Source organism: Corvus cornix, chromosome 19 (assembly GCF_000738735.6).
Source record: "Corvus cornix cornix isolate S_Up_H32 chromosome 19, ASM73873v5, whole genome shotgun sequence".
NCBI classification, from domain to species: Eukaryota; Metazoa; Chordata; class Aves; order Passeriformes; family Corvidae; genus Corvus; species Corvus cornix.
Window position 1 is genome coordinate 6,546,251 of NC_046348.1, and position 24,803 is coordinate 6,571,053.

A 24,803-nucleotide genomic window follows, 5' to 3' on the forward strand; every position below is an offset into this window, starting at 1 on the left:
GAGAGATCAGCTGTTAAGGCAGCTCAGGGTGTTGTCAGCCCTCTTTACTACTCCAGAGTAGATTATTTGTGGGGTTAAAGCACAAAGGAGGGAGATAATGTGAGAAATTAAGAAGGGTGAAGACTGAAGAGATCGAACCCTGAAAGGCTTAGGATGGAGTTGGGCCAAGAGAGGAGACATTTGGACAACAGGCTGAGCAGAGGCAGAGCCTTCCAGAAGGATGACAGCATTATCTCACGCAACCTTCACATTCCCACTCTTCCAGCCACGCTCCCCGTCCGGGATAATGGGAGCTGCTCCCAGCCAGGCTGTGCCTCAGGCTCCCACAGCCCACAGGTAGTTGTCCACCCTGCTGCATCTCCCTCTCCACTCTGAATTATGCAGCAATGAAATCTGCTGGGGAGGAAGAGTAGAGCCAAGGACAGAGGAAATGACACAGACTCCAGCAGGTTCCACTCCCTGATCCTCCGGAAGGAAGTTTCTTTCCTAGTACCCACCTCCACAGTGGATACGAAGCCTGTCTGGAAATGGCTCATTCAACACTGAAGAGGAATAAACATTCCCCATGGCAGAATTAAGAGGTTTGGCTGTGGGATACGAGGTGCCAATCCCAAAAAGTCTACAACAGACAGCAGGAAACGTTGGCCTGGGCCAACTTCAGACAAAGATCAAGGTTAGACTAACAACAAAAAAAAGATCTCAAGAGAAATCAGTGTCTACAGCCTTCACCCTGCTCTGGGAAATCTCCCAACCCTGCTATTAAGATATTTTACTTCCTTTACCAGTACTGCCAATTCTGGCAGCATTCTCATCTCAAGTGCAAACTCTCCCTCCCAACACCACTGTGCAGCACCAGGATCATCAAGCCCACTGCTCTGAGAAAGGCCTCGTGTGCAGCAGCAGGAGGGGGTTTGGTTACACACAAATCCCTGCCTGATCAGCACCAGCAGGAGAGGAAATGGGGAAAGAGCGACTGACAGGGAAAGGCGGTTTCTGGATGATTGTACTTGGTTTTGGAGTATGAGAAGCTTGTTGGAACACAAAGTCTCGCTCCCCTCACCACAGCCTCTCTGAGCACTGGGATAGAGCAGAGCCCCTCACACAGGCACAACTCAGCGATGTCCTTGTAGTGCTTCTACCTCTGATCCACCACACACATTAGCACCAGATGCCTGTTGCCAGAAGGAGAACATGCCAGTGTCTCTCCCATTCAGGCAACATTAGAGCCTGCCTTGTTCTTCACAGTTAAATAAAACCACCAACATGGCCTAAAAAGAAGAAGGTGGCGGGGGGGTGGAAAAGATCAACACCAACTTCTGGAAACTGTTACCAATAGCTCAGCCTTCAATTTATGGGTAGTGACAAAAGGACAGGTTGTGCTGGAAAGCAACATTTGGGTTGTACATGACATGAATGCACAAGCTGTCGTGGAGCATCCATGGAACATCACAAGCCCAGGCAAAGTGGACCAGCATTTCTGGTTGGATTGCTAACACAGGAACTGCAGCCGAGAAGGTTTTTATCAGCAATTTAAAGTGAAAACACAATTTATTAAAAAAATGAAGTGCAAGCAGGGATGGTGCACTACTGGCAGGCAAAAAAAAGCCAGCGCTGAGCTGCATGGCTGAAAGTCACGTCTCAAACCCAGCGAGACCAGGAGTGTGGTTTTGGTGTTTAACCAGTTTCAACTGCAGCCTGGCACTCTTTTACTTCCTCTGCAGAGAAGTCTTCTCACTGCTGCGGGAAAGAAACCAACCTCACCACGCGAACCAAAATGGCTCGAGTAAAAATAAAGCCCCAAGGTGGCTTGGTGGCCGAGGTCATATCAGGAAGCAGAGGGCTTGCAGGCAGAGGAAAGCACTCAGAAAATACTCCCGCTGCCAACCAAGAAAGAGATTACAGAAAAGGAGGCAGGGCAGAGAATTAATGCAAGTCCAGCAGTAAAGAGGCTGAGAAGCCTCTTTCACACGCCACCAGCTCCCCCATGCTCAAAACAGTTTGTAAACTGTTTCCTAAACACAAGGGGAAAAAAAAAACCCCAGACCTAGTCCTGACCTCCATGAATGAGTAACCAAACCCAACAGCTTCCTGCAAGCTTGTGGGGGTGAGGAAAATGAGGGCAGGACAGAGGGAATTCCACGCTTCTCCCTCTCAAGTCTCACTTTGGGCACGAAGATTAAGGATGCAACAGCTCTTGCTGTTCTCTCATGTGGGCATGTTCTCTCATGTAGGCAGTAGATGAAGGCCAGAAATAAGGGAAGGCAGCCCTTAGCTGACTGCTAGTGCCTGGCATTCCCACCCCAGAGAGCATCTCTGCTTGTTGCTGTGCTGCAGGGGAGGCTCAGCAGGGGCTGGCAGCTCTGCAGAGGTGTGGATCAACCACAGCTACGAGCAGGCTGGGGGCAAAGCACTGCCATCCTCTGACAGCAAGGACAGCCCGTAACAACAGCAGACCACAGACAGGATCACTCACATCCAATACTAGAGAGCATCTAACCAGAGAGGGGACAAACTTCCTGACCTAACAGAAGCCACCCTCCTGTGACAAGGTGCCTACAATGTAAGAGCTTGTGTGCATCCCACTGGCTCCTTCCGTGAGAAAAACCCGAGGGGACACTCCCTCCCTTTGGGGACACACCTACACTGCTGCTGTGCTGTGGCTCAGATGTTTAACTGGTGTGGGAATAGCTGCAGCAACAGCACACAGGGTATGTCCAGGCACTGCTGGGCTAGTGGGTCCCATTCCCTCCACTCTCTGCACCAGCATCTAGTTTTGGGTTAAAAAAACCCCTAAAAGTGTGCAAGAGTCAGCACAGGACATCATGTGCAGCAGCAGGGTTACCTTTTTGGGGAGCCACGCCCCAGCAGTGGGGGGAAGGCAGCAAGTCTGTGCTTTTCACCCTGCCCATCTAAACCACAGGCACAGCCCCAGCTGCCTGGGTTCATTTTCCAGATCAGAGGCTCCTAAAATGGACCATTCCGAGGGCTTTGCCCACCTGACACCACACAGGTATCAAATGAGAGCGCCCTGTAGGAGCCCTGTACTTCATCCAGCAAAGATTATTCATAAGAGCCTGCAAAGAAAAGATCAATCTTTCACTGTCCTGAGAGAAACCACTCAACCATGCTGGCAGTGAGGAGAAATGCTCCCACCAGCCTGGCAGGGATGCACCAAAAATAATGAGTTCCCCAAGCAGCCTCTTCTCCGTGCATCTGTATGGAAGAACAACCATCATTACAGCAATACATCATTTCCACTTCTGCCTGTCACTTACCTCCAGTCATGTGTAATGGAACAGAGTTACAAGGTGAGGGGAAGAGCTGAGAGAGGAGGGAGCAGTGCTCAGAAACAGGGGTGTCTCTGGGGTATATTTGCATGAGCAAAGTTTGGCCACGCTCAGAGACACCCAGCTCACACCACAACAGCCTTTGAACAAACCAGACACTTCCAGGGAGCAGAGGCAGTGACATCCAGGCAAGCTTAACTCTGACACGGGCCACTACTGCTCCCGTGTGTGACTGGTCCAAGTGAAGGACAGGCTAAAGGAGCAGAATGGCCAAGAAACCCCCATCACAACTGTTACCAGACTGAGGTTTCATCCCTCCAGATGCAAAGATCAAGCTCCACCAGATAAAAAACTGCATGGACTGAAACCAGGAAGGAGAAAGAGGCAGCCCAGTTACCCGAGCGGCTGCTGCCCAAGAGGAACAAGTGCACAGAGCAGGAACAACAAACACCACCAAGGAAAAACGGACATGAAACATGCAGGAGCTGGGGGACAGGGACCTTTTTCACTGAGGACACATGGCCTCTCTCGAGGAAGCAGCCTGGACAGCCCCCCAAGGTCTTGCCCACGCTCCTGGATGCACAGGCATTCCCAAAATTGCCTCATGGTAGTATTTACTGCTCACTCATGGAAACCCTGGTGCAGTGTCCACACTCCTTGTTGCTGAGAAGAAAGTCTAAGTAAAGAAATGGCAGTTAAAATCTCCTCTGAATTCCAGAGCTAATGGTTCCACCCCAATTTCTCTGCCACTGCAAAGGAGCTGTTGCTCCATAGGCACCCAGCACGAGGCAAATCCAAAACCTCTATCCCTGACCAGCAGGCTGGAGGAAAATGGGAATGTTCCTGCAGCTGATGCACAGGGCTGTGACAGCAGATCTTGACTCTGGCCTTTGCCTTCCCAAGAGCTTTTCGGGTGGCCCTACCAAACTTTTGATGGTTCTACAAGACTGACCTCTTACAAAGAGGCTAAGAGACTTAATTCTTTAATGATGATGAAGTATTCAGACATCTGGAGAGAAGTATTATTCAATTACTGGCCTGCCAAGGGAAAACCTCTCTTCCCTAATCTTAGCTGCAGCAATCTTTATTAGTGCCTGCATGCTGCGTGGTAACACAAGGAAGTGTCTACTGCAGAGCACAGGCAGCAGGCAGCAGCAATTGTGAGAACCTTAACTCAGCACTTCCTGACAGGAGTGATTAAAATCTCAAACTCAGTGTAATATTAGCACTTTCTCAAGAGACTGACAGCCCGTTTGCCCTGTTTGCTTTACCAATTCACAGCCTGCAGAGCAAACTGCTTACGGTACTATCAGATTTAAGATGAATACAGACCCATGGCAAATGAAACCAGGGGCAGAGAAGAAATGGCAGAGGCTCAGCTCTTTGGCTCACCAACACAACTGTTCACTGGCTCAGCCTCCTTTTTTAGCATTTTTCATTGGAATTGCACATGAAGTGACCAGATATTGCCAGGTAAAGGGTGAGCCTGCCCCTGCACACCCAGAAACATGCAACGTACAAGAGACCACAGAGAACAGCCATTCACAGAATGAAACCTCAAAAGGCTATGGCCAAAACCCTGAGCACAAAACAGCCAGGCTGCAACTCAAACACCTCCTCAGCTTGCTTTGAAACTGTCCCATGCCCTGTGTGCCAGCAGTGCCAAATCCAGTGACAGAGGAAGGGGACAAACACAGATTTACGCCCCTTGGTGTGCACAGGTGGTGCATTCTAGGAAGATGCAGAACTGGAAGAAAAGGGGATGAAGCAAACTGTGAAACGGGCAGCTCTGCCAAGCCTCCACCTAAAAACACAGTGCAAGGCAAACTGCCAGCCCCACATGCTTCCCTCATCCCAGAAATGGCTGCAGTTTGAGTTGGCCTTTTCACTCTTGCCATCACACATTACCATCTCCAGACTGTGGGCTCCTGACCCTGAAATAAAGAAAATTTGGGGCCTTTGTACAGAGCTGCATAAGGGAAAATGAAGTCAGTGTTGAGCAGAGATGTGTAAGCCTGTGCTGACAGGGACAGCACACACACCAGCAGGTCCTGGGAGAGCAATCGTGCAGCACCTCCCTGCCAAGTGTGTCACATCACAGGACTGGCACCTCACCACATGCACGGTGAAGACAGCAACTACTGAGGACAGAAAACATCCCCAATCGATTTCTTGCCACCTGTAGAACAGCATCCTCACACTCAAACCACTTGTGGCTGGGTTTGAAACAACAGCCTCTGTCTCAAGGGTGCAAGCAGCCTCAGTCCCACACCCTGCACAGAATGCACCCAGAGCTGTTATACCTCTACTTGCAGCGTTCTATCTGCTGCTGCCATCTGAACTGATCCATTTTACCCTGTAAAATGCCCTTCTCTGGCCCAGAAATAGCTGCCATAAGACTGATGCCTCTGCTACCTGCAGAGCACAGCTGTCAGGGCCAGCACAGAACACAGCCTGCCTCTCTCTGCCCTTTCAAGGGCTGAAGCTGGCAAGGAAGGGACCGAGGAGGCAATGACACATTTAGCCTCATTTCCCCAAAATGACACACAAACGCTGGCACACGTCCCCTGGGAGCAGAGCTGTTCCCTTCCGGCCAGCCGGGGATGTGGGGCAGAGGTGCTGCCAGGACCAGGGCTGCTCCTGCTCCTGTCCCGGCCAGGCAGGGCCCTTCCGAGGCCAAACAGTGCCACACAGTGGCAACTCAGGGCTGCTCGGCTCCTCTCCAGCCGAGCAGCTCCAAAACACCCGGGGATGCTGCGAGGAGCAGGCTAAGAGGCTACAGCTTCAAGGAGGAAGGAGTCCAGAGCTTCCCGCAGAGCTGCTGTCTTTATCCAGCCCACGGCTTCACAGCTCGGGAGCTTTGGCAGCGACACAGATTTAAGGTTTTCTTTCCACGTGGTTATTTTGGGTGACAGGGCCCCATAAGCAGTTGCACCAACTTGAGTGCTGCCCCACGGCAGGCGCAGGCAGCCTGAGAATAAATATCTTGGCTGCCAAAACCAACAGTGCCCAAACGCAGGCCCTCAGCTCCCCCCACCCTTTTGCCATTCTATTTTCTGCTGGCATGGCTTCTCCATGATCAGAAAGCTTGTACTCTTCAGGAGCCAATGTTTCAAACAGAAGGAAATCAAGACTAATGGTAAATATCAGACAAACGTGTACAGACAGTGGCAGCAAGCTGCACTTCAGAGAGCACAGACCCCACTGAACAGAGCGAGGGGAGGCTCTACACTGGTGCACTACAAACACATTGCTGCCTCCCACTTTGCCAGCTGCTACACTGCCTCATGTGAGAGCACTGCAAAAGAGAAAACCCCCAGCGCCCCAAAAACACTGACAGCGTCTTACGCCGAGCATCTTCATCAATGATTGATGGAGAAGCTAAAGCTTGGCACGTTCCTTTCAATGATGCTGAGGAAGCAAAAGTCCCCAGAAGAAAAGCTGAGGAGAGGGAAAACAACCAAGGGCAGGAACATATGAAAAATGCTGCAGCAACGTGCCAGAGCTTATCTTTCAAAGCTCCAAGACTTCACCCCAGTTCCACCCAGCTGAAGTCACAAATTCGTTGCAAAAGCACAAATCCAAGAAGCTTTGGGCCCCACAGTGTGCAGGGAAGGTCTTCCCAGCTCTCCTAAACTCCCATCCTCAACAGCCATTTTAGGACAGGCAGCCCAGAGCTCCCTGGCAAGTTCTCTTGCAAGTCAAATGTGCCAGAGCAGTGCAAAGATTCCTGGAGGATGAGCTCCCAACCACCACTGCCTTTGCCCGCATTCCTGGGCCTGACACAGAGTTCAGCCAGGCTCCTCCTGCAAGGTACAGCTGGACAGGCTCACAGGAGACACCACCAGTTCATTATATTTTTAATTCTTGCAAAAGAAAGGTGCTGGTCTGGCCTCTCAGCAGAGCAAGTTATGCAAATGTAACACCTACACTGGAAATTGAAACCACGGTTTTCACATTCCCAGTGCAAACCTCCAACCATCTGGCAATGGGACAAGTGACACACTTCCAGAACAAGCCTCAGAACTTCCAGGGTCACTGTTAACCCTGATCTCCAGCACGTGACCTCATTTCCCACGGGGAACCTCACCCAAGTTAGAGCCCTCAGAGCAGAAGCATTTTACAGCATCTTCTGTTTGTGCCTCTCTCCTGTTCCACATCAGCCACGCCAGCGCGCGCTGCCAAGAAAGGGATGGTAACAACAAGCCTTAAACACGAGAGGCACGAGGTCACCAGCTCCTCAGCCTGACCCAGGCACAGCTCCCACAGGGAAAGCCAAAACACTGGAAAATTTAGCAACAGGAAAGCAAAACAGATCCAGTGTCATTCCACTGCATTCCAAACACATGACACCAAAGCCAACCGCCGCCTCCTGCAGTACTCACGTCGCTGGGGCTGAGGTTCCCAAGCCCATTGTCCTGCTCAGAATCCCGGCCGGACTCGTGGCCCTGGGAGGAACGGGGGTGGGAGGGATGGATCCAGATCTCCAGCCTGGTGGCATCATCTCCCACTTGTCGCAGCGTGGATTTCTTGCCTTTGCCCCGGCGGTTGGGGCTCACATCCAGCACCTGATGTTTCCTGTGCTCCATCTGCTCAGACTGGGCACACAGGACACATTCAGATCACAGAGGGATCAAGGGTCAGGGGAAGTGTATCATTTCATTAACATGGAAAAATTAGCCCTTTGCCCTGCTTCACAACCCAGGGTCAGGTCCAGAATTTGGTTCTGACTCTACAGGACAGTGCAGGTGAGAAGTTTTCAACTCCAACTATCCCAGGACAAGAGTGTCCAGTCCCAGGAGTGTGTGGCAGCCCATGTGCTGTATTTGGGGTGACTCCCTGGGGCACAAAGGCACTGCAGCCTCCCTTACCCATCCCCACAGGAGTGGGGCACCCACGGGATAAAGCAATGATTGTGCTACACACCAAGGCCATGCTGCAAACCACAGCAACCTACAGCCCTTGCTGAGCTCAGCTAAATCAGTTTGTGACCCAGAAACAAGAGATTCAGCTGCTCAAACCACCCCAAAGCCATCATTCTGAAGGCTGCCTCTCTCATGAAATTTCTTAGAAGTAGGTAAGGAGTGCCTCCAAGTCCAAAAGCCACCATCCTCTCCATGCTCTCCAGCACAGGCAGGTGCAGCATCCACAGCCCAGCTCCAAGGCTCACCTTGCGTTTTGTCTCCTCAAACAGACTCATGAGGCTCTCCTTGGCAGTGAGGATGGGGTTGCTGGCAGCCAGGCTGCGCATGTAGTAGTACACAGCATCCAGCTTCCTCCTCTGCAAGAAACACAACCAGGCTCAGAGCTGCCACTCCTTCTGGGGCATCCAGAGCCAGGCTCCCATGTGCTTCCCCTTCCCTCTCCCTCAATACTGCCTGGGACAGACAGACACAGTCAGAAAGGTCCTTCCCAGCCATGAAGGAAAGGTGCTTCTGAACTGCTCTACTTTAAACCAGCATCTTCCAGTGTTGTGAACTGGCAGATCCCTACCAGCCTCTGTGCCCCAGCACGATGCTTCCATTATCTGCTGTCACATCTTCCCTGAAGTCAGTTTTCCTGCACGGCTGGCGTAGCCAGCACAACTGAAACCCGAGGAAGTCACGTGTGGATGCTGCTTAGACCAATGCCCACAGGTTCAGCGATAACACAGCACACAGACGGCTCTGAGCACAAAAATTTCATGCAAAAAGTGGGCTGTGTTTTCAGCTTTAAACAGTTAACACTCTCGACAGCCCACAGAACAGTCCCCAAAATCCCTGAGGGAGTAGCGTGTATCTGACAAAGCTGCCTGGAGCCACAGCAGCTGGAACCCACACAGCACATCCTGCCATCAGCTTTTTTTTTCTTCTAAGAAAAAAACCCCAAACCATCTGAGCACTGCCCTAAACAATGCCTTTCCCCACCAGATGGAATCTCACAGCCATCCCAGAGGCTCTCCCTGTGCCTGCACATCCTGGCAGGAGGAGCATCTCACCGTGTAGATGGCCAGAAGTGCCAGCTGGTTGTACGGGCGGCCGTTTTTGGGAGCAATTTGCTGAGCCTTCAGGTACCAGCTGGGAAGGGAAAAAACAGAGAGAAAGGGTTACTGAAAGGACATCAGGCTGCCTTCCGTGTCCTCAAGGGTGCAGAACTCCCCTTGGAACTGGCATTTCTGCAGGGAACGGGCCCTTCCCACAAGTGCCCTCTGCCTGCAGGAGTGAGCATCCTGGGGAAGGATGAGGCACTGGACAAGAGAGGGCAGATCCAGCTGCAGAAGGAAATACCCCTGGCTCACCCCACAGACGAGCAGGAAGCAAGCAACAAGTGCTGGTAAGTTCTGATGGAGTGAGAACGTATGCATGCAAAAGCCACCAGAAAATACAAGAGCAATTCTGCCAGGCTCAGTGGCCTAAACCCTCCCTGCTGCAGGATCAGCACAAGACAACTTCCACAACCTCCACTTCTAGATGGAGGATGGCTGGATCTGGCAGCTTGCTCTCTGGAGCAGCAAAATCCAGCTACATCTTTCAGCTTTACAGGACTGCTACACAACAGAGGAGTGGACAGACTTTAAAAAGGAGGAGAAAGACTTCTTTGGCTAGAGGCAAGTTCAGGGATGAAATGACATCCATCCCTGGTATCCAGAGGCAGAGCTGTGCTGCAAGGACACAGCAGCTGAGTGCCTACCTGCGGGCCTTGCCGTAGTTCGCCGTGTCGTTGGCCTGTTCCCTGTACCGGCAAATGTCCCCCTGGCAGATCATGCACCTCTGGGCACTGATCAGAGCGTACTTCACCTGCAAAGGAGCAGCCATGGACCACCTGGGACACAGCCCTGACTCACCTGCAGACCCAGCGAGCCCACAGGGGTTGTACAGAGCCAAGAGGAGGTCAGTGACACACTGAAGGTCTCACAGAAGGGCAGCAGAATGACATGACAAGGCTCCACAGCACTGGTTCAGCATTTGCAGGGCCAAGCCAACCCCCTAAACACCTTCTCTCTGACACAATATCCCACCTCTCTTCAGAAGGGAGTTGTTCGGTCCATGACCAATTTGAGGACAGCTGTTAGATAAACACATTTCTCTGGGAATGGAGCTGGACTAAAATATCCTTTCCCAGCTGTCCCTTGCACCTGCACTCACAGCTCAGGGCAACACGTCAGGGAGGCAGCACAACTGCCAGATTTCCCTCATTATTCTGGATTCCACAGGCAGAAAAAAAGAGATGGTCAGGGTCCCTTTGGACACTTCTTTCCTTTATTAGCTCTGCTCACAGAACTGGTACAAAACAAGTTCTTTGCAAAGGAAACTAAGAAATGGTACTGCACCAGAGTGCAGAGTTCTCCAGCAGCTGAGAAAGATTCCCTGCAAACAAACTGGCTCTGCTTGGAGGACAGCTGCCTGCCCCTTGGCAAGGGCAGCACACTGAGTTCAGCACCTTGCACAGGATTATCAGGATGAGAAGTCTCCAGGAGGAAGCCAACCTACCATTTTCCTGAGAGGTTTACTGCGGATGGCCATCCCATCCATGTAGTCCTCAAGCTTGAACTGGTAGGACACCTGCAGCTTCTGGAGGAGGCTGTCAAAAAAAGAAGAGCCCTGCAAAACACACACACACACACACACACACACACACTTGGATGTTATGATCTTTCTGATGACAAGCACAAAATCACCACACCATCCCTGCCTCATTGAAGAAAGGAGGTCCCTCTCCCTGAGGTTTGGGCTGTTTCCCTTCAGAACACAATAAGGAGGTTGGGGAATCTCCAGCCTCAGAGGTTTTGAAGACTGAGCTACACAAAATCAGGACTGACTTGATTTAGTGTTTAACGAGTCCTGCTGTGAGCAGGAGGTTGGACTAAAGGCCCCCACCATCCTAATTCTGTAAAACACGTTCTTTCAGGTCTCTCAGCCTCCCTGGTACAAAGACTAAACTGAGCTGCAGTTTTACAGAATGACTTCCAAGCAAATTTGGTAAAGATGGCACAAGCACCTCCAGGAACACTTCTGTTTAGCTGCACTTCATTTTAGCTTAAATCAATTTCTAATTAACACAAACACAGCAAAACAAACCTGGTTTAAATTGTTACAGATGTCTACCTAAACATACACCTGCCACACTAAACCATAATGTGTCTGAGCATCCTCTTTGCATATGGATGACATAAGGAATCTGAACTCATGCATAGGATCAAGACAACCAGTCGTCCCATTACACCATCCCTTTCTAAAAACCAGTCAATCCCACCCAAAGGTTTAGTGGAATTCGGGGATGTTTCTCTCTTCTTACCTCATCTAGAAGCAAGAGCAGTTTGTTTCGAATTTCCTGGGCATTTTCCCCCTGAGGGTCCTTGAGGAGCTGCCGGAATTTCTCAATCACCTGGTAAAAAGCATTTTTCCACAGTAACTGGTCCACGTTCTGGGTGTCAGAGAACTCAATGTCCATGAGGAGGCACCGTTCATAGAGCTGCAGCATCTCCACCCTACAGCAAAACACAGTCAGGGAGTGGTCAGTGCAACAGCTCCTCCTGAGCACAAGGTCTGGGCCAGGAACAAACACGCAAAGAACCACAGGGCAACAGAGTTCTTGCCATTAAAATGACCCCCATCCCCCCTTCCATCCAACCAAAATACACAGCAGAGCACAGACCCTGCTTCCTCAAAACTGAATGAGTTGGGAACATCACAGCCAATGGAAATAAAGTCTCAGAGTCCCAGAAATCACGTTCCCCTCGTCAGCTGCCCACAGCCCTGCCTGGATGCCGGAGCAGAATTCCTCCCCCAAATTTAATAAAATAACTGCAGACTAGGAACAGCTCTGAAATAGTGGGGTAAGTTAATGGTACAGGGGATCCTCAGCTGTTCCTGCCTTAGCAGCCTTATTCCTTTTAATCTTTCAAGTCCTACAGAAACAACAGGAGAGCGTGGATGGTAAAACCTGGAGCAAAGCCAGATGGCAATACCTGGAAGAGCCTGACAGGATAAGAGAAGGATGCACAAAGCACAGAGCCAGGATGGGCTGCCTGACCCCACACAGGCCCCAAACCCTGCATATGCACCTGAAGAGCACAAACACCAAGGGAACTGGACATTTCTGCAGATGGACATCGGGTAAGAGTCCCCACACAGCAGGCACTCGGACACAGGCAGGACACAAGGGACACTGCCAGCAGGGACAGGGTCAACTGTGCCCATGTTCCCAGGGCAGGGTGGGCTTCCACAGGCCACAGCATCACTCCACAGTGCTTCCTCTCCTTCCACACTACAGTTCTGGGTGACCTCAGCACCTTGAGGAAGACCTGAAACCTCTGGTGCTGCTTCAATCAATCACAGACATATCCCACCCTGTGGTCTATAGAGCGAGTGCCCAAAACACAGAACAAGCCCTGAAATGAGCTCGCTTGCTAGATTTACTGCCAGTCAGCTCTGAAAATCAGCCTCCAGAGAAGCCCTGCAGACACAGGTCACAAATAAAGGGGAAAGATGCCAACTAGAAACCTGTTACAGCCCATGTTAACCACCCTCCAGAGCAACAGCGTTACTTCTCTCTTGCCAGCCTGGCATCACCAGCTCAAAAAAGTGTCACCACGCTGAGTGGCATCAAGAGCAAAACTACACAGCACTGGAAAGGCACTGCCACTGTTGCACAGCACCAGGAATACACAAAATGCTTCCTGAGCACACGCTGAGGATAGGTAAGAAAGCAGAAGTCTGATGACAAAAACAGAGAGCTCTGGAACTGAGAAACATCAGCTCCAGCAAGAGCCAGAAGAACCAAAAAGCTGCAGCAGGTACTTGTCCTGCTCCTCTGTGTCCCTGCAAGGCATTCACCGAGCACAAGAAGCCACCGCTTAGCTCCCAGCCCAGGGAAATGACATCCATCCTCACCCACAGCTTCCTTCCACCACCCACACACCACTGGCACACAACAAACAGACCCAGCACAGCAAAAAGCAGCAACCCAGCACCCCATCTCCCAGCCTCTGAGACACAGAGATCCCCAGGGAGACACCATTCTCTTGTATTTCACCCTGGAAATGACTCACTCCCCCCTCTACAGCCCACCCACGAACCTCAGCTGGGCCATCTTCTCCAGCCCCTCCGGGCTGATGCGGTCTCTGGACAGGAGGTTGCTGAGCTGCTGTTCCTGGTTCCCAGCCTCGCGCAGGAGCTTGCTGAGCTCCTGCTGCTGCATGTTCCTCATCTGCTGCTCCATCTCGGGGCTCAGAGGAGTGGGGGGGAGTGGGCCACACAGGTACTGCCCTGCCTGGCCAGGGTACCCGGGGTAATAGGCTCCTGGGTACACCCCGTTGGTTGGACCCATAGGGTACTGCAGGGAATATCCACCATACGGATACTGGGGGCCTTGCCCGGAGGCACGAGGGTAATAATAGGGATTGTCAGAGTTTTGGAATTTATAGTAGGAGGGCTGGGCCTGGCGGGCTTCCCCCCAGGAGGTGGGGCTCACTTCATCATCCGTGTCTAGGAAGTGAAGCTGAGCAGTCTGGCTCTTCAGGGCGGGTTTTTGGTCCGGGTTGTTTGGGTCCCACAGCCGGCGGGCAGTGCCACCTCGGCCCCGGCTCCGGGGACCTTTGCTGCCAGCCCCGCCCAGCAGGAGCCTGGGCGTGGGGTGAGTGGCTTCAGGGACACCCACTGAGCTGGCAGAGAGGTCCGTGTTGGCAGGCAGGAACAGAATCCCACGGCCCCTCCCTTGGGGCTCCCTGCTCTGGCTCCTCGCCTCTGAAAGCTCTAAGGCCTTCAAGGACTTTTTTTTATCTGTATCTGCCAGGCTGACGTCCCTGTTCATGGTCCTGCTGTCAAATGTGACTCGAAAGGGTCCCTTGACTTCCCTGCCATTGCTGCTCCACTCGCTCTCACTCCTGGAAGCTCGGCTCTGCTCCGAATGTCTCCTCCTGTCCGAGTTCCTGCTGGAGACGTACGCTTCTGCCTCATCAATCCTGTCATCGTCCAAGGAGTCGGTGGAGGACATGGAGAGCTGCTTCCTAGGCCGTATCCTTTCCCTGGCACGCTCCTGCCGCCTCTCCACCCCATCCACGAGCAGGGCTCCATCTGTGCTGTTGTTACTTCCAGCTGAGCTCGTGCTGCAGGTGCGGTACCGGCTCCGCCGCTTGTCCGTGCGGGAATAGCGCTTGGTAGAGCCCAGCTTCCCCGGCAGCACCTCATCCCCCATCCTCCTCACCCTGTCACTTCGCTCTGCTCGTCTCCCTTTATCTCCCCTGGAGGCTTTCACTGCTTCCCCTGCCTGGCTCCCCTCTCTATCCTCCTTGCTTGATTTAATTCTCCTGTTGGTGTCTTTTCCAGCGCTTTTCTCGGTCTCTTCATCTCCCTCGACTTTCAGCTGCTCCATCCTCCCGGTGATTTCCTCGCTCGCTGACCGCAGGGAGGGTTCTTTAGCAGCCGAGTGCAGGCGCTTCCCAGGCTGGTAGATCTGCTGGTCTGGTTTCTTGGTTCTTCTGGGGGTCTTTGGACACCACTCATCCACAATGGGCTGCTTAGATAAGTTTTCCTGGCTTTGCAGGCTGCCTTTGGTCTCTGTTTCTTCCTTGTCCTGTGAAGGACCGTTCTGCTTGGGGCCATCACTTTTGTCCCAGTCCTCCACAGCTGGAGCTCCCATTCCCACAGAGTCCTTGTCCCCAGCACTCTCCTCCTTGTCATCCTCAGCTCTGCTCCTTTCCTTCTCTGAGGCTTCCTGCTTTGGTGGCACAAGTTTGCTCCTCAGTCTGGAGAGGCCGGGCTTGTAAATCTCCTGGTCTGGGCGCCTGTTGTCTTTGCGATGCCTCGGCTCCTTCACCTCCTTCATGTTTTCTGGGGAAAAACAGACAGAAGGAACTCATTCCCAGGCACCAAAAAATACCACGACAAATATTCTAGGAGAAATATTTCAGTGCAAAGAGCCTGCCACCCTCAGGGCAGGTCCAGGAGAGATCTGAAAATCTATGTCAATATGTACAGGAAATCACAGAATAAGAGTAGAAAATGAGAAAGTGTAACACAGCTGACCAAATCCTTGGCCTGATCCATTTACAAACCCCGTCCTGCAACAGGCTTTGCCTCAACGCACCAACAAGGCACAGACAAAGCTCAACACGACACTTTAGCACAAGTAACGAGAGTAAAGTCGTATCATCACAGGCTCAGCAGCAGTCACCTGCCTGTTGTTGGTGCCGGAGCTGCCATCCCCCAGCCCCTGCTCTGCCAACACACCGTATGGCATCAGAGACGCCTTTCCCCCTCGCTCACAATCCGGTAACGTTTCTCTCCTCCTCCCTTAACCGTATTTACACAAAAAATCGTTACAGAACCCAGGCCGGACCACGCACGGTTAAACGACCCACCAAAGCCGGGCCGTTCCCGCTGCATTCCCTAAACTTTTCCCCCTGTCAGCACCGCGCACCGGCAACAGCCCCGAACCTCCACCGGTACCGGGGACTCGGCCCGGGGGACCCCGAGAGGCTGGGACCGACCATCCCGGGGGAAAGCCGCTCCAGCTGCCGCCGCCGCCCGCCCCGCAGCCTCCCCGTTCTCGGTGCGGCGCCGGCCGTGCGCTCCCACCCCGGACACCCCCGTGCCGGCGCCGGCGGGGCGGCAGCTCTGCCCCAAGCCCTACCCCAGGCGCAGCCGGGCAGTGCGGCCGCGGGGCCGTGCGCGGCCGCGGGGAGGTGCCGCTGCGAGGAAGGGAAGGCCAGCAGCGGGTCGCGAGTGCCCCCGGCGCCCCTCACCTCGCCCGCCGCCGGCTGCCCGGGCCTGCGCCGCCACCATGTCCCGCAGCTCGGCGGCCGAGACGCGGACGCGCTCCAGCCCCTCCGCCATCTTGGCTGCGCCGGGGGCGGGCGGCGCCGACGGCGGCCGCGCAGGGACAAACTGCCCCCGCGCGCACGCGCGCACATGGCCCGCGCCGCCGCCGCCGGTGCTGGGAGAGGTGCGCGATGCGGAGCGGCGGCTGCGGGGCCGCGTCCACCGCACCCCGCTGCTCACCTGCGCCGGGCTGGACCGCATGGCCGGCCGGAGGCTGCTCTTCAAGTGCGAGCTCTTCCAGAGGACCGGATCCTTCAAGGTGCGCGGGGGTGGCGGCACTGCAAAGCACCGGGGCAAAGGTCGCTTTTTCAACAGAGAGATTCGCGTTCCGCCGGTACCCACCAGCTCCTGCCATCCTGCACGGGTGCAGGACTGAGGGAATGGTGCGAGGAGGACATTCAGCCCAGCACACGGGCTCTGGGGCGGTGGCACACACAGTCCCGCGCTCTCCTTCCAGATCCGCGGTGCCCTGAACGCGCTGAGGAGCCTCGTTGAGGAAGGCGAGCGCTCGGGACGGGAGCTGCCCCGCGCTGTCGTGACACACAGCAGTGGCAACCACGGGCAGGCACTCGCCTGTGCTGCTCAGGCAGAAGGTAATGTGTACCACAGCCTCCAACCCCAGCTCCGAGAGGCAGGCACAGGGTAAATGCAGAGCTGGTCCCGTTGGAGAGAAGGATGAAGATCCCTCTCCTGAACCCATGCAGGAGCTGGCATAGGCAAGGCATTGCTTGCTCCTGCAGTGCTAACTGGCTGCTGTGCTTTTTGGGCTGTTGGATTTACTTCCTCTCTCATCCACCAGGGATTCCTGCCTACATCGTGGTGCCCCGGACAGCCCCGCAGTGTAAACAAGATGCCATCCGTGCCTATGGTGCCACCTTGGTGCCATGCGAGCCCAGTGACAAGGTAAGGCACAGGGAAGACTGGCCAAGGACACAGCCCAGCCAGAGTGAGAGGTGACTGCTGTGCTCTCCCTTAGTCCAGAGCTGAGACAGCAGCCCGTGTAGTCCAGGAGACAGGAGGAGTCCTGGTGCACCCCAACCAGGAGCCGGCGGTGATCGCAGGGCAAGGCACCATCGCCCTGGAGGTGCTGGAGCAGGTGAGGGAAATGCACAGCCTGGCCCTTGCAGGGGCACAGCAAAAAGGGAGACACAGAGTGTCAGAAGCTTCCTTTCTGCACAGGCACCCGAGGTAAATGCAGTGGTGGTTCCTGTTGGAGGTGGAGGAATGGTTGCAGGAATAGCAGTTGCCATCAAGGTAGGCAACAGCTCATCCAGGAATCTCCCCGTGGGAAGGTTAGGACTCTTAAGGCAGGCAGCAGCTTTTAAATTTAGGAAGAGCTTGCTGTGGAAGTCTGTGGGTGCCTGGGGTCTGCCTGGCAGCAGCAACAGGGCCTGCTCAGCCCCCTGCACGCACAGAAACAGGGGACAGGCACGTGCTAGTATCACCCAAGTGGCTCCTCCTGCTCTCCCCAGGCTTTGAGGCCAGATGTGAAGGTGTTTGCTGCTGAGCCATGCAACGTGGATGACTGTTACCAGTCCAAGGTCCGAGGGGAGCTGACCCCCAACCTCCACCCGCGGGATACCATCGCAGACGCAGTAAAAACCAGCATCGGACCCAACACGTGGCCCATCATCAGGGATTTGGTTGATGATGTCCTGACAGTCTCAGAGGAAGAAATCAAGGTAAAGGTTCCCAGCTCCTTTCTCACAGTAGCTGCCAGCAGGCAGCTGCCTCCCTCCCCGCCCTGCCCCTCTGCTCTCACCCCAACACACTCCCAGAGCAGCACAAGCCCCCCTGTGCACCACTGCAGCTGTGACACCCACGCTGTCTCCAGCTGGAAAGGGCTGTTGGAAGCTCTGCTCTCCCTTCCCAGAGCACTGCAGGGATGCCCTGGAGCAGCCTGTGCTGGCTGCTAGGCTGACAGCTGCTGCCCTGTCCCGACAGCGAGCCACGTGGCTGGTGTGGGAAAGGATGAAGCTGCTGATTGAGCCAACAGCAGGCGTGGGACTGGCGGCCGTGCTCTCGGAGCAGTTCCAGGCAGTCCCCCGGGATGTGCAGAACATTTGCATCGTGCTGTGTGGGGGAAATGTGGACCTGAGATCCCTGACCTGGCTCACAGACCTCTCTGGGAAAGCAGAATGAGGATGGAGTGCTATTGCAAGGAATGAAAACCTCACTCTCAGTTTGTGCAGTGGTTTGTGCGCTACTAAAAACAGATCAAGTCCAAACGTTTGGGAGTTTTTGGGGAGGGATAAGGGAAGCTGGCATTGGTCTCGGGGGGGACCTGGAAACAAAGCACTGCCTGTTCTCCCCTCCCCAGCTGCCTTGCTCTGGGCCAGGCCTCCAGAGAGCTGCACTCAGTCACCTTTCCCCAGCTGCTACTTGGCTTTTCTTTCTCAGCATCACAGCAACTGCCAGCAAACTCCTTCACACAGAAAATCCCCCCCACAGCCCATGTGGCAGGGCATGAAGGACAGGAACAATCCCAGTGGGCCAGGGGGGGTTCAGTGGACATGGGGGGCACACAGCCTCCTGGCCACCACCAAGACAGAGGCACTTAGGCATTTTTGACATTTTCCATTAAAATAAATAGCTATAGCTGGTACCTGAGCAGCAGCTGGCGACACAGCTGCCCCTGTACAGACCCCAGCAGTAACACGTCCAAGGCATCAGTGCTGTCCTCACAGTGCACGGGCCAAGAACAGCATCCAGGGAGCCAAGGCACAAACTCCAGCCATGCTGGAGACTCATTCCATTTCCACCTCCCGCTCTGGCAGCGTGCTCTCACTCCTCACCCACGGCACAGGCTCTGGGACATGGGGGTCATAAGTCCATTTGGGAAAAACACGCTTGTAGAGGTTCAGCAGCACCGTGTCCTGGGACTTGAGCTGCCCATCAAAGTGGCACTTCATGTGGCCATGGGTCCCTAGGCAGAGGGCAGAAGAGGCCATTAGCAGTCTCTCTGGCCCAGGAGGACCACACCATCCCAGCAGCACAGAAATAAACACCAGATCAAGCCTACCCAATGGCTCCTTGATGTGCCCTCTGCGTCCCCACTTTGTCCTCAGCTCCACGGGCTTGAACCACATCACATCCTCTGGAGATGAAAACACAAAAGGCAGGTAAGGAACAGGCTGTGCTGCACCAGCATAACCATGGGCACAGTTCTGCTTCCAGAGCCCCTCTTCCCCCAGAGACGAGCTGTACCTCTGTTGAAGAACATGTATCGCACAACAGCCATCTTGGTGAAGATCTTGAAGGGGTGGCCACTGAGCACCAGGCGCTTGATGACGATCCTGTCCGGGTCCACGGAGAGCAGGGAGCCCGTGGCAATGAGGTCATGCATTCCTGCCAGGCAGAGTCACCAATGCACCAGGGCAGGTGCCTCCATCACCCCCTCCATACCACAAACCCCTTCCCCAAAGGGCTCCAGGCCCAGAGCACCCCCACAGCAGGGACAGACAAGTGACAACAGGGATGGAGATGAGCTCATCTCAATCAGCAGGAAGGGGACAGCTTTTTCAAGTCATACTTTCTAGAGAGATGCACTCATAAGCACAGTATGGGGACAGTTTGTCTCCAGACACCACCTCCTCAGCATTTATCAACTCACCGTTACTTCTCTGTTTGAAAAGCAGCACTGAGGCAGGAGGGAAAGTGATGGGAGCGTAAACAGTCACCACCAGGGCAGCATCTGGGCGCAGGAAACGCTCCAGCTTGTGCTTATCAGCTAGGACAGAATAGCAGTCTTCAGAACTCTGGGAAACCCCAGAGAGCTCATTCTTCCCTGTCCAACAAACACCCCTCCTCTGCTGGCACTGAGTATCTGGGAATGAAGGTGATCCTCTGGCATGGAACCTGGACCTCGCCTGGATCAGTGAACCACCTTTCCCAAGCCATTCTATTCCCCATGATTTAGTGCCTGCCCTGGAAGCCTCAGAGCCTAGGAGTGATTCTTCACAAGAGTCCTTCAGCCAGGTTCAGACACCACGGCTAAGACATCACAGGCTTCCTGCTCTAGAATCCCCAACCCCACTCCTGGTGTACCCAGCCCCTGACAAACCTGAGGTGTGCTGGGAGAACAGGGGGGATGCTCGGAAGCGTCTGAACCCGCAGTGGAAGATCAGCTCCTCCTTGGCCCTCACTGGCTCGCTGTTGCCCGGATGCCGACGCACCAGGAAGTTCAACACGGACATCTGGAAGAGGCAGCACAGTGAGGGGCTGCTGGCAGGGCTGGCAGGGGATGGTGGGCAGCAGAAAGCACCAGGACATTGCAGCAGAGATGAATGCCCTTGAAAATGGGGTCCCAAAATGTTACTGGTCACCAGTGCCAGGCTCAGACACTTTATCCTAACCCACCCCCCCCGGCAGCTTCTGTGTGCTCTGACCTGCTTTGAAACAGGAGTGATGTGGGGAGATTCCAGCCCAAACCCTCTGCAGCCAGACCCTGTCCAAGCCATGCAGCCTGAAGGAGCAAGGAGCTGCACATCCCTCCAAGGTATCATCCCTTTTGTTCACCTTTTGTTCATGGGGAAGCAGCGAGAACAGGACCAGGGGTTTCCCTTCCTTGAAGCTCTCCATCACCGAGACAGGGACGTTGCAGACGTGAAGTGTAACGTACCAGCCCACCTGCCAAGACAGGAGCAGTTGTGAACATTTATCTCAACAAAAAAGGTGTCAGAAGATGTGCCTGGATTAGGGAGGGAATCCAGGAAAAAATTGTCTGAACTTAAGGCTGAAGGATCTGCCCAACCACCTCCCTGATAAGTCACTCCTACTGGGAGCAAAGGAACACAGCAGGGAAAGAGGAGTTACCAAAGGGAGTTACCAAAGCTCCTTCAGTCTCCTCCTTCTCTATTTGTCTGAAGAGGTTCTTTCTGGTTCGGGAGAAGTCCTGGAACTGGAAGATCCTGGCATAATCCCTTGGAAGATTCTCTTTGGGGTCCCATGGAGAAGTCCGGAAGCTTTTCAGCCCCCTGTACTTCTGGAACCTAGAGAACAGAGCAGGAAAGACAAATTACTCCATCACTTGAGGTGAATCCCATCCTTCACCACCACCTGTGGTCTGCAGGGTCTCATGCCTTCAGGGAGGGCAAAGGGAGCAAAGCAAACATTAGCCCTCAGGAAAGATCTTGGTGCAAAGAGAGCTAAAACCAGCAGCCAAATCTCCAAACAACCTGTCCTTGCCTCAGGGCCCACCCTCCTCCCTCTCCCAAGTCAGGACCCAGCTCTCTGGGTCCTCTCACTGCCAACTAGTACCTGCTCTGGAAGCCTCAGAGCCAAAGAGAGTCTTCACAAGAGTCCTTCAGCCAGGTTCAGACACCACAGCTAAGACATCATAGGCTTCCTCACCAAATTAAACAGGCACCTTGCAGCTCCTCTCCCAGCAAAGCATCCCATTTCTTACCTGACTCTGGCAGGCACATCCCGTGGCGTGTCCACCTCATCTGGAAACATCTCATCCATTCTCTCCTGTTTGTATCTCTCCAGCATCTGTTCATCCTCCTCCATCTTCTCGTCGTACTGGTCATCCCGCAGGCACTCGGACACGGTCATGGTCTCGCTCTCCTCCTCCCCAGCTTCCTCCTCACTGCTCTCCCCCTCCTGGCACAGGGCAGCACAGAGCCTGTGAGCACACAGAGCTGTGCATGCAGCACTGGCACCCTGTGTGTGCTCACACTGTATGATTTGGGATCCCAGCCCATCATTTTGGGGTCTAACAGGCCAAAAAAGCAACGTGATACATGTGGGGATTTAACAGTGGAAATCCAGGCAAGTTCTGGCTCTGTGTCATGCCCTTGCATAGAGCAAGTTGAAAGGACAGAATTGTCCTAGAACATGCAATAATGGCCTGGCAATCACCAGTGCTATCAGCTCTTGGAGGTACCTGGGAAACTGCCTCTTCCATCAGATCATCATCCATGTCATCATCTTCGTCACCATCATCATCTTTCTCACTGCCTTCTTCTCCATCATCCACAATCCAGGCAGCCTGGTACTTGGATGTGCCTTTGGGGACCTTCACCACCCTCCTGTTTGCCTTCAGAGAATCTGTAGGATTCCCACCAGTGGTTAATACAGGAACAATTCTCCTTCCCCTCAGCAACATTTATACCAGAACAACCAAAACCAGATCTAGACCAGAACTGCTGTTTCCCAGCAAAGAATTTGTCAGGACAGCCAAAATCTGCAAACCACACAGCCTGCTGGCCACCTGATGGGACTGGGGATGGAAGCCATCCCAACTAGGATGTTTCCTCACAGCCACCCTGGTGACAGAAGTTTCTAACAACCCTCCTAAGAGGGACAAGGAAAAGATACAGAACCACTGCTTCTGCTCACCCTCTGCTTCCTGCAGTTCTTCTTCGGTGGGCCACGTCTGCTCCCCTTCCATGGGATCAGGAACCACTTCTGACTGCAGGGACTCCTGCTTGCTTGGATCTGCCTTCATCAGGACCTTGACATCTTCCTCCATCTCATCAGCACCATTTCCAGAGTCATCCTGAAGGGTGAGAGCGGAGTTCCCAGCTCTGAACACACCTCACTGAAGCCTGCAATCGGCCTCAAGTGAAACTCCCTTCGTGATGTCGCGACACAGCCTTCATTACACACGGCAGGCAAGGAACCTCAGCCCAGCAGCAGAACACAGACAGAACTCTCCTTTCCCCTCCCCTTGCCCACACACACCCAGCTGTATTCTCCACAATGGAAGTTTAGAAACTTCGTGTTCTAACAAGATTGGCAAAGCCTTCACCCCACACACCTGAACCTCCATGTCCTGACTCCTCTTCTGTCCTTTAACCACACGTGGGTTCAAAGAGAGGGGGTCTGGAGGGGCATCCACCTGGCTGACCTGGAAGTCCCCATGCCCCACAATGTGCACCAGGCTGTTCACATTGAGGGTCTGTCCCCGGACAAAGCCAGACACCTTCAGGGTCCCAACCAGGTCACTGTCCTGGCTGGGCACAAACTCAGCAGCACGGGCGAGCAGGTGAGCGCGGCGGTCCCGAAAAGCCAGGTGCCGCTGCTTCTGGGAGCTGAGGTGCCTCAGGAGCAGCGAGGATTCCTGCTCTGTGTTCAGTGGGAAGAGCTTGGCCTCAGGAAAGCGTTTCTCTATGGATTTGGAGAGTTTCTTCCTGGCATCTATCCTCTTCTTAGGGGGCAGGTCAGTGCCCCCCGGGACAGCCAGAGCTGCCGGGCAGAGAGCAAAATTCAGGATCAGATCCTAAATCTTCTTATGTCCTTTTTACCAAACATAGGCAAATACTTGGATGTCAGCAGCCCAAATGGCCAGATTTGCACCACCAGGTACAAAGGGAGTTTCGCTGGTGCCCAACAGGGCATGGAGCAGTAGCCATAAACTGAAATGAAAGAACTTCCACCTCAACATAAGGAAAAATTTCTTTTCACTGACAGTAAATCTCTGTTAAGCACCCCCAGAGCCCCCTAGAAGCCCAAAACATTTCTCACCATAACTGGGGAGCCCCTGTGCAAAGAGGCAAGAGAGGCAGTGCTCCCCAGCACTGTCCCAGCCATCCACAGGATCCAGAATGAACAGCAGGGAGTCAGCAACCTTGGCAAGGTCTAAGACAGCGTGAAGATCCCCTGCACCCAAAACACCTCCATTAGTGGGGCTGCCAGAGGTACCAGAACAGGAACCCAATCAACAGCGGTGCCTCCTCACCTGCCTGTGCTGTGACAAAGCGCCAGCGCTGCTTGAGCCGGGGGCAGAGGAGGGCAAAGCCACCAGCTCTGCCCTCATCTGCACGGACAACGGCCGAGTCCTGGCTCTGCAGCAGGCGCAGGGTGTCGTGGGCTGCAGCCCTGCTGTGCAGCAGCAGCACCACCACGAGGTGCGGGGGCCCGTCCCTGCTGCCGAGGTTGCGCTTCTCCGCCAGCACCTGCGGGCACAAGGGCAGAGCGTGAATCCCAACCCACGTCCGGCTCCTCTCGCGCCCCCCGGCCCACGGCACGATTCCTGCACACCGCAACTCGAACACACCCGGCCCGATAATGCTCCGCTTGACCCAAAGCGAACCGGCCCTGGCACCCACTCGTCTCCCCCGCGAAGACCCAAACCGGCTGGATTACATCATCCACACCGAGACCTGCCCCGGCCCCATTCCGGCACAGACTCGAACCGACCCATCTCCCGCTCCCCGGGTGCCTCACCGCCTCCTTGCGCTGCCGGCGGAGCTGCAGCGCCTGATGCCGCCGGTCCACCCTGTTCAGGTCGCGGAGCCGCCGGCGGGGCTGGGCCTTGACGGGGACGCGGCCTGGGGGGAGGAAGAGAACGGTCAGGCGGGCCGAGGGCGGCGGGGAACCCGCGGGGAGCGCGTCCCGCCTCACCTCCAGCACGGCGCTGCGAGGAGCCGCTGTGTTTGCCGCCCTTGTGCGCCTTGTTCTGCTGCTTGAGCGGCCCGGGCCGGTGCGCGCCCGCCGCCGCCATCACCATGCTGCTGCCGCCTCGCCGCCACCGCCCTACGTCACTTCCGGCGCGACGGGGGCGCGCGGCGACGTGGGCGGCGAGAGGGAGGGACGGGATGGGACCGGGCCCGACCCCCGGGAAAGGAGCCCCGGGGCGGGGAGGGAAGAACAGCGGAGTTGGTGCCCGTAGCGCCGCGGGGCAATGAGGGGCGGGAGCCAGAGCCGTTCGTTCAGCGGTTTATTGGTTGGTTCTTTTGTACAGGTATTTACACAGAGAGGGGGGACGGGG

The 24,803-nt window shown here is 54.6% G+C and overlaps 3 protein-coding genes and 2 non-coding genes across 6 annotated transcripts in view; 1 reads left to right on the top strand and 4 right to left on the bottom strand.

The window, feature by feature from the left end:
- SMG6 (SMG6 nonsense mediated mRNA decay factor) overlaps positions 1-16,120 on the bottom strand; it is a 105,744-nt gene extending 89,624 nt beyond the window's left edge. For both annotated transcript variants that reach the window (XM_039563125.1, XM_039563123.1), the window contains exons 1-8: positions 16,012-16,120; positions 13,345-15,097; positions 11,562-11,754; positions 10,757-10,867; positions 9,957-10,063; positions 9,265-9,343; positions 8,458-8,568; positions 7,673-7,885 (exon numbers count right to left, since the gene is read on the bottom strand). In XM_039563125.1, the coding sequence (XP_039419059.1) occupies positions 7,673-7,885; positions 8,458-8,568; positions 9,265-9,343; positions 9,957-10,063; positions 10,757-10,867; positions 11,562-11,754; positions 13,345-15,097; positions 16,012-16,102 (2,658 nt within the window). In that variant the 5' untranslated portion in view covers positions 16,103-16,120. The remainder of the gene's footprint in view (positions 1-7,672; positions 7,886-8,457; positions 8,569-9,264; positions 9,344-9,956; positions 10,064-10,756; positions 10,868-11,561; positions 11,755-13,344; positions 15,098-16,011) is intronic.
- A 1-nt stretch (position 16,121) lies between these two features.
- SRR (serine racemase) lies at positions 16,122-18,315 on the top strand (the record flags this gene model as incomplete). The annotated part of the gene is made up of 7 exons (XM_019287629.2): positions 16,122-16,346; positions 16,545-16,680; positions 16,887-16,990; positions 17,064-17,183; positions 17,267-17,341; positions 17,560-17,769; positions 18,032-18,315. Coding segments are annotated over 7 exons (1,068 nt in total), but the record flags the coding sequence as incomplete, so codon positions are not given.
- A 329-nt stretch (positions 18,316-18,644) lies between these two features.
- On the bottom strand, positions 18,645-24,575 carry TSR1 (TSR1 ribosome maturation factor). The gene is made up of 15 exons (XM_039563126.1): positions 24,437-24,575; positions 24,260-24,363; positions 23,772-23,988; positions 23,558-23,692; positions 22,851-23,278; positions 22,430-22,589; positions 21,975-22,138; positions 21,495-21,691; positions 20,916-21,078; positions 20,606-20,716; positions 20,151-20,283; positions 19,701-19,817; positions 19,295-19,435; positions 19,110-19,184; positions 18,645-19,013 (listed from the first exon to the last, which is right to left on the bottom strand). The coding sequence occupies exons 1-15, from the start codon at positions 24,540-24,542 to the stop codon at positions 18,835-18,837; spliced, it is 2,430 nt and encodes an 809-aa protein (XP_039419060.1). The 5' UTR covers positions 24,543-24,575; the 3' UTR covers positions 18,645-18,834.
- Positions 20,011-20,103, bottom strand: LOC120411044. The gene has a single exon (XR_005603431.1). It is a non-coding gene; the product is annotated as a small nucleolar RNA SNORD91 family (small nucleolar RNA).
- On the bottom strand, positions 21,348-21,438 carry LOC120411043. Its single transcript, XR_005603430.1, has one exon. It is a non-coding gene; the product is annotated as a small nucleolar RNA SNORD91 family (small nucleolar RNA).
- Positions 24,576-24,803: the final 228 nt, after the last annotated feature.

Excerpts from the sequence above, each read along its gene's own strand:
- TSR1 (XM_039563126.1), bottom strand. The coding sequence starts at position 24,542 with ATGGTGATGGCGGCGGCGGGCGCGCACCGGCCCGGGCCGCTCAAGCAG. Across the intron at positions 23,693-23,771 it reads CTTTGTCACAGCACAGGCAG|GGGATCTTCACGCTGTCTTA; the intron begins GTGAGGAGGCAC and ends TTTTGGGTGCAG. Across the intron at positions 19,436-19,700 it reads TTTCAAACAGAGAAGTAACG|GAATGCATGACCTCATTGCC; the intron begins GTGAGTTGATAA and ends TCTGCCTGGCAG.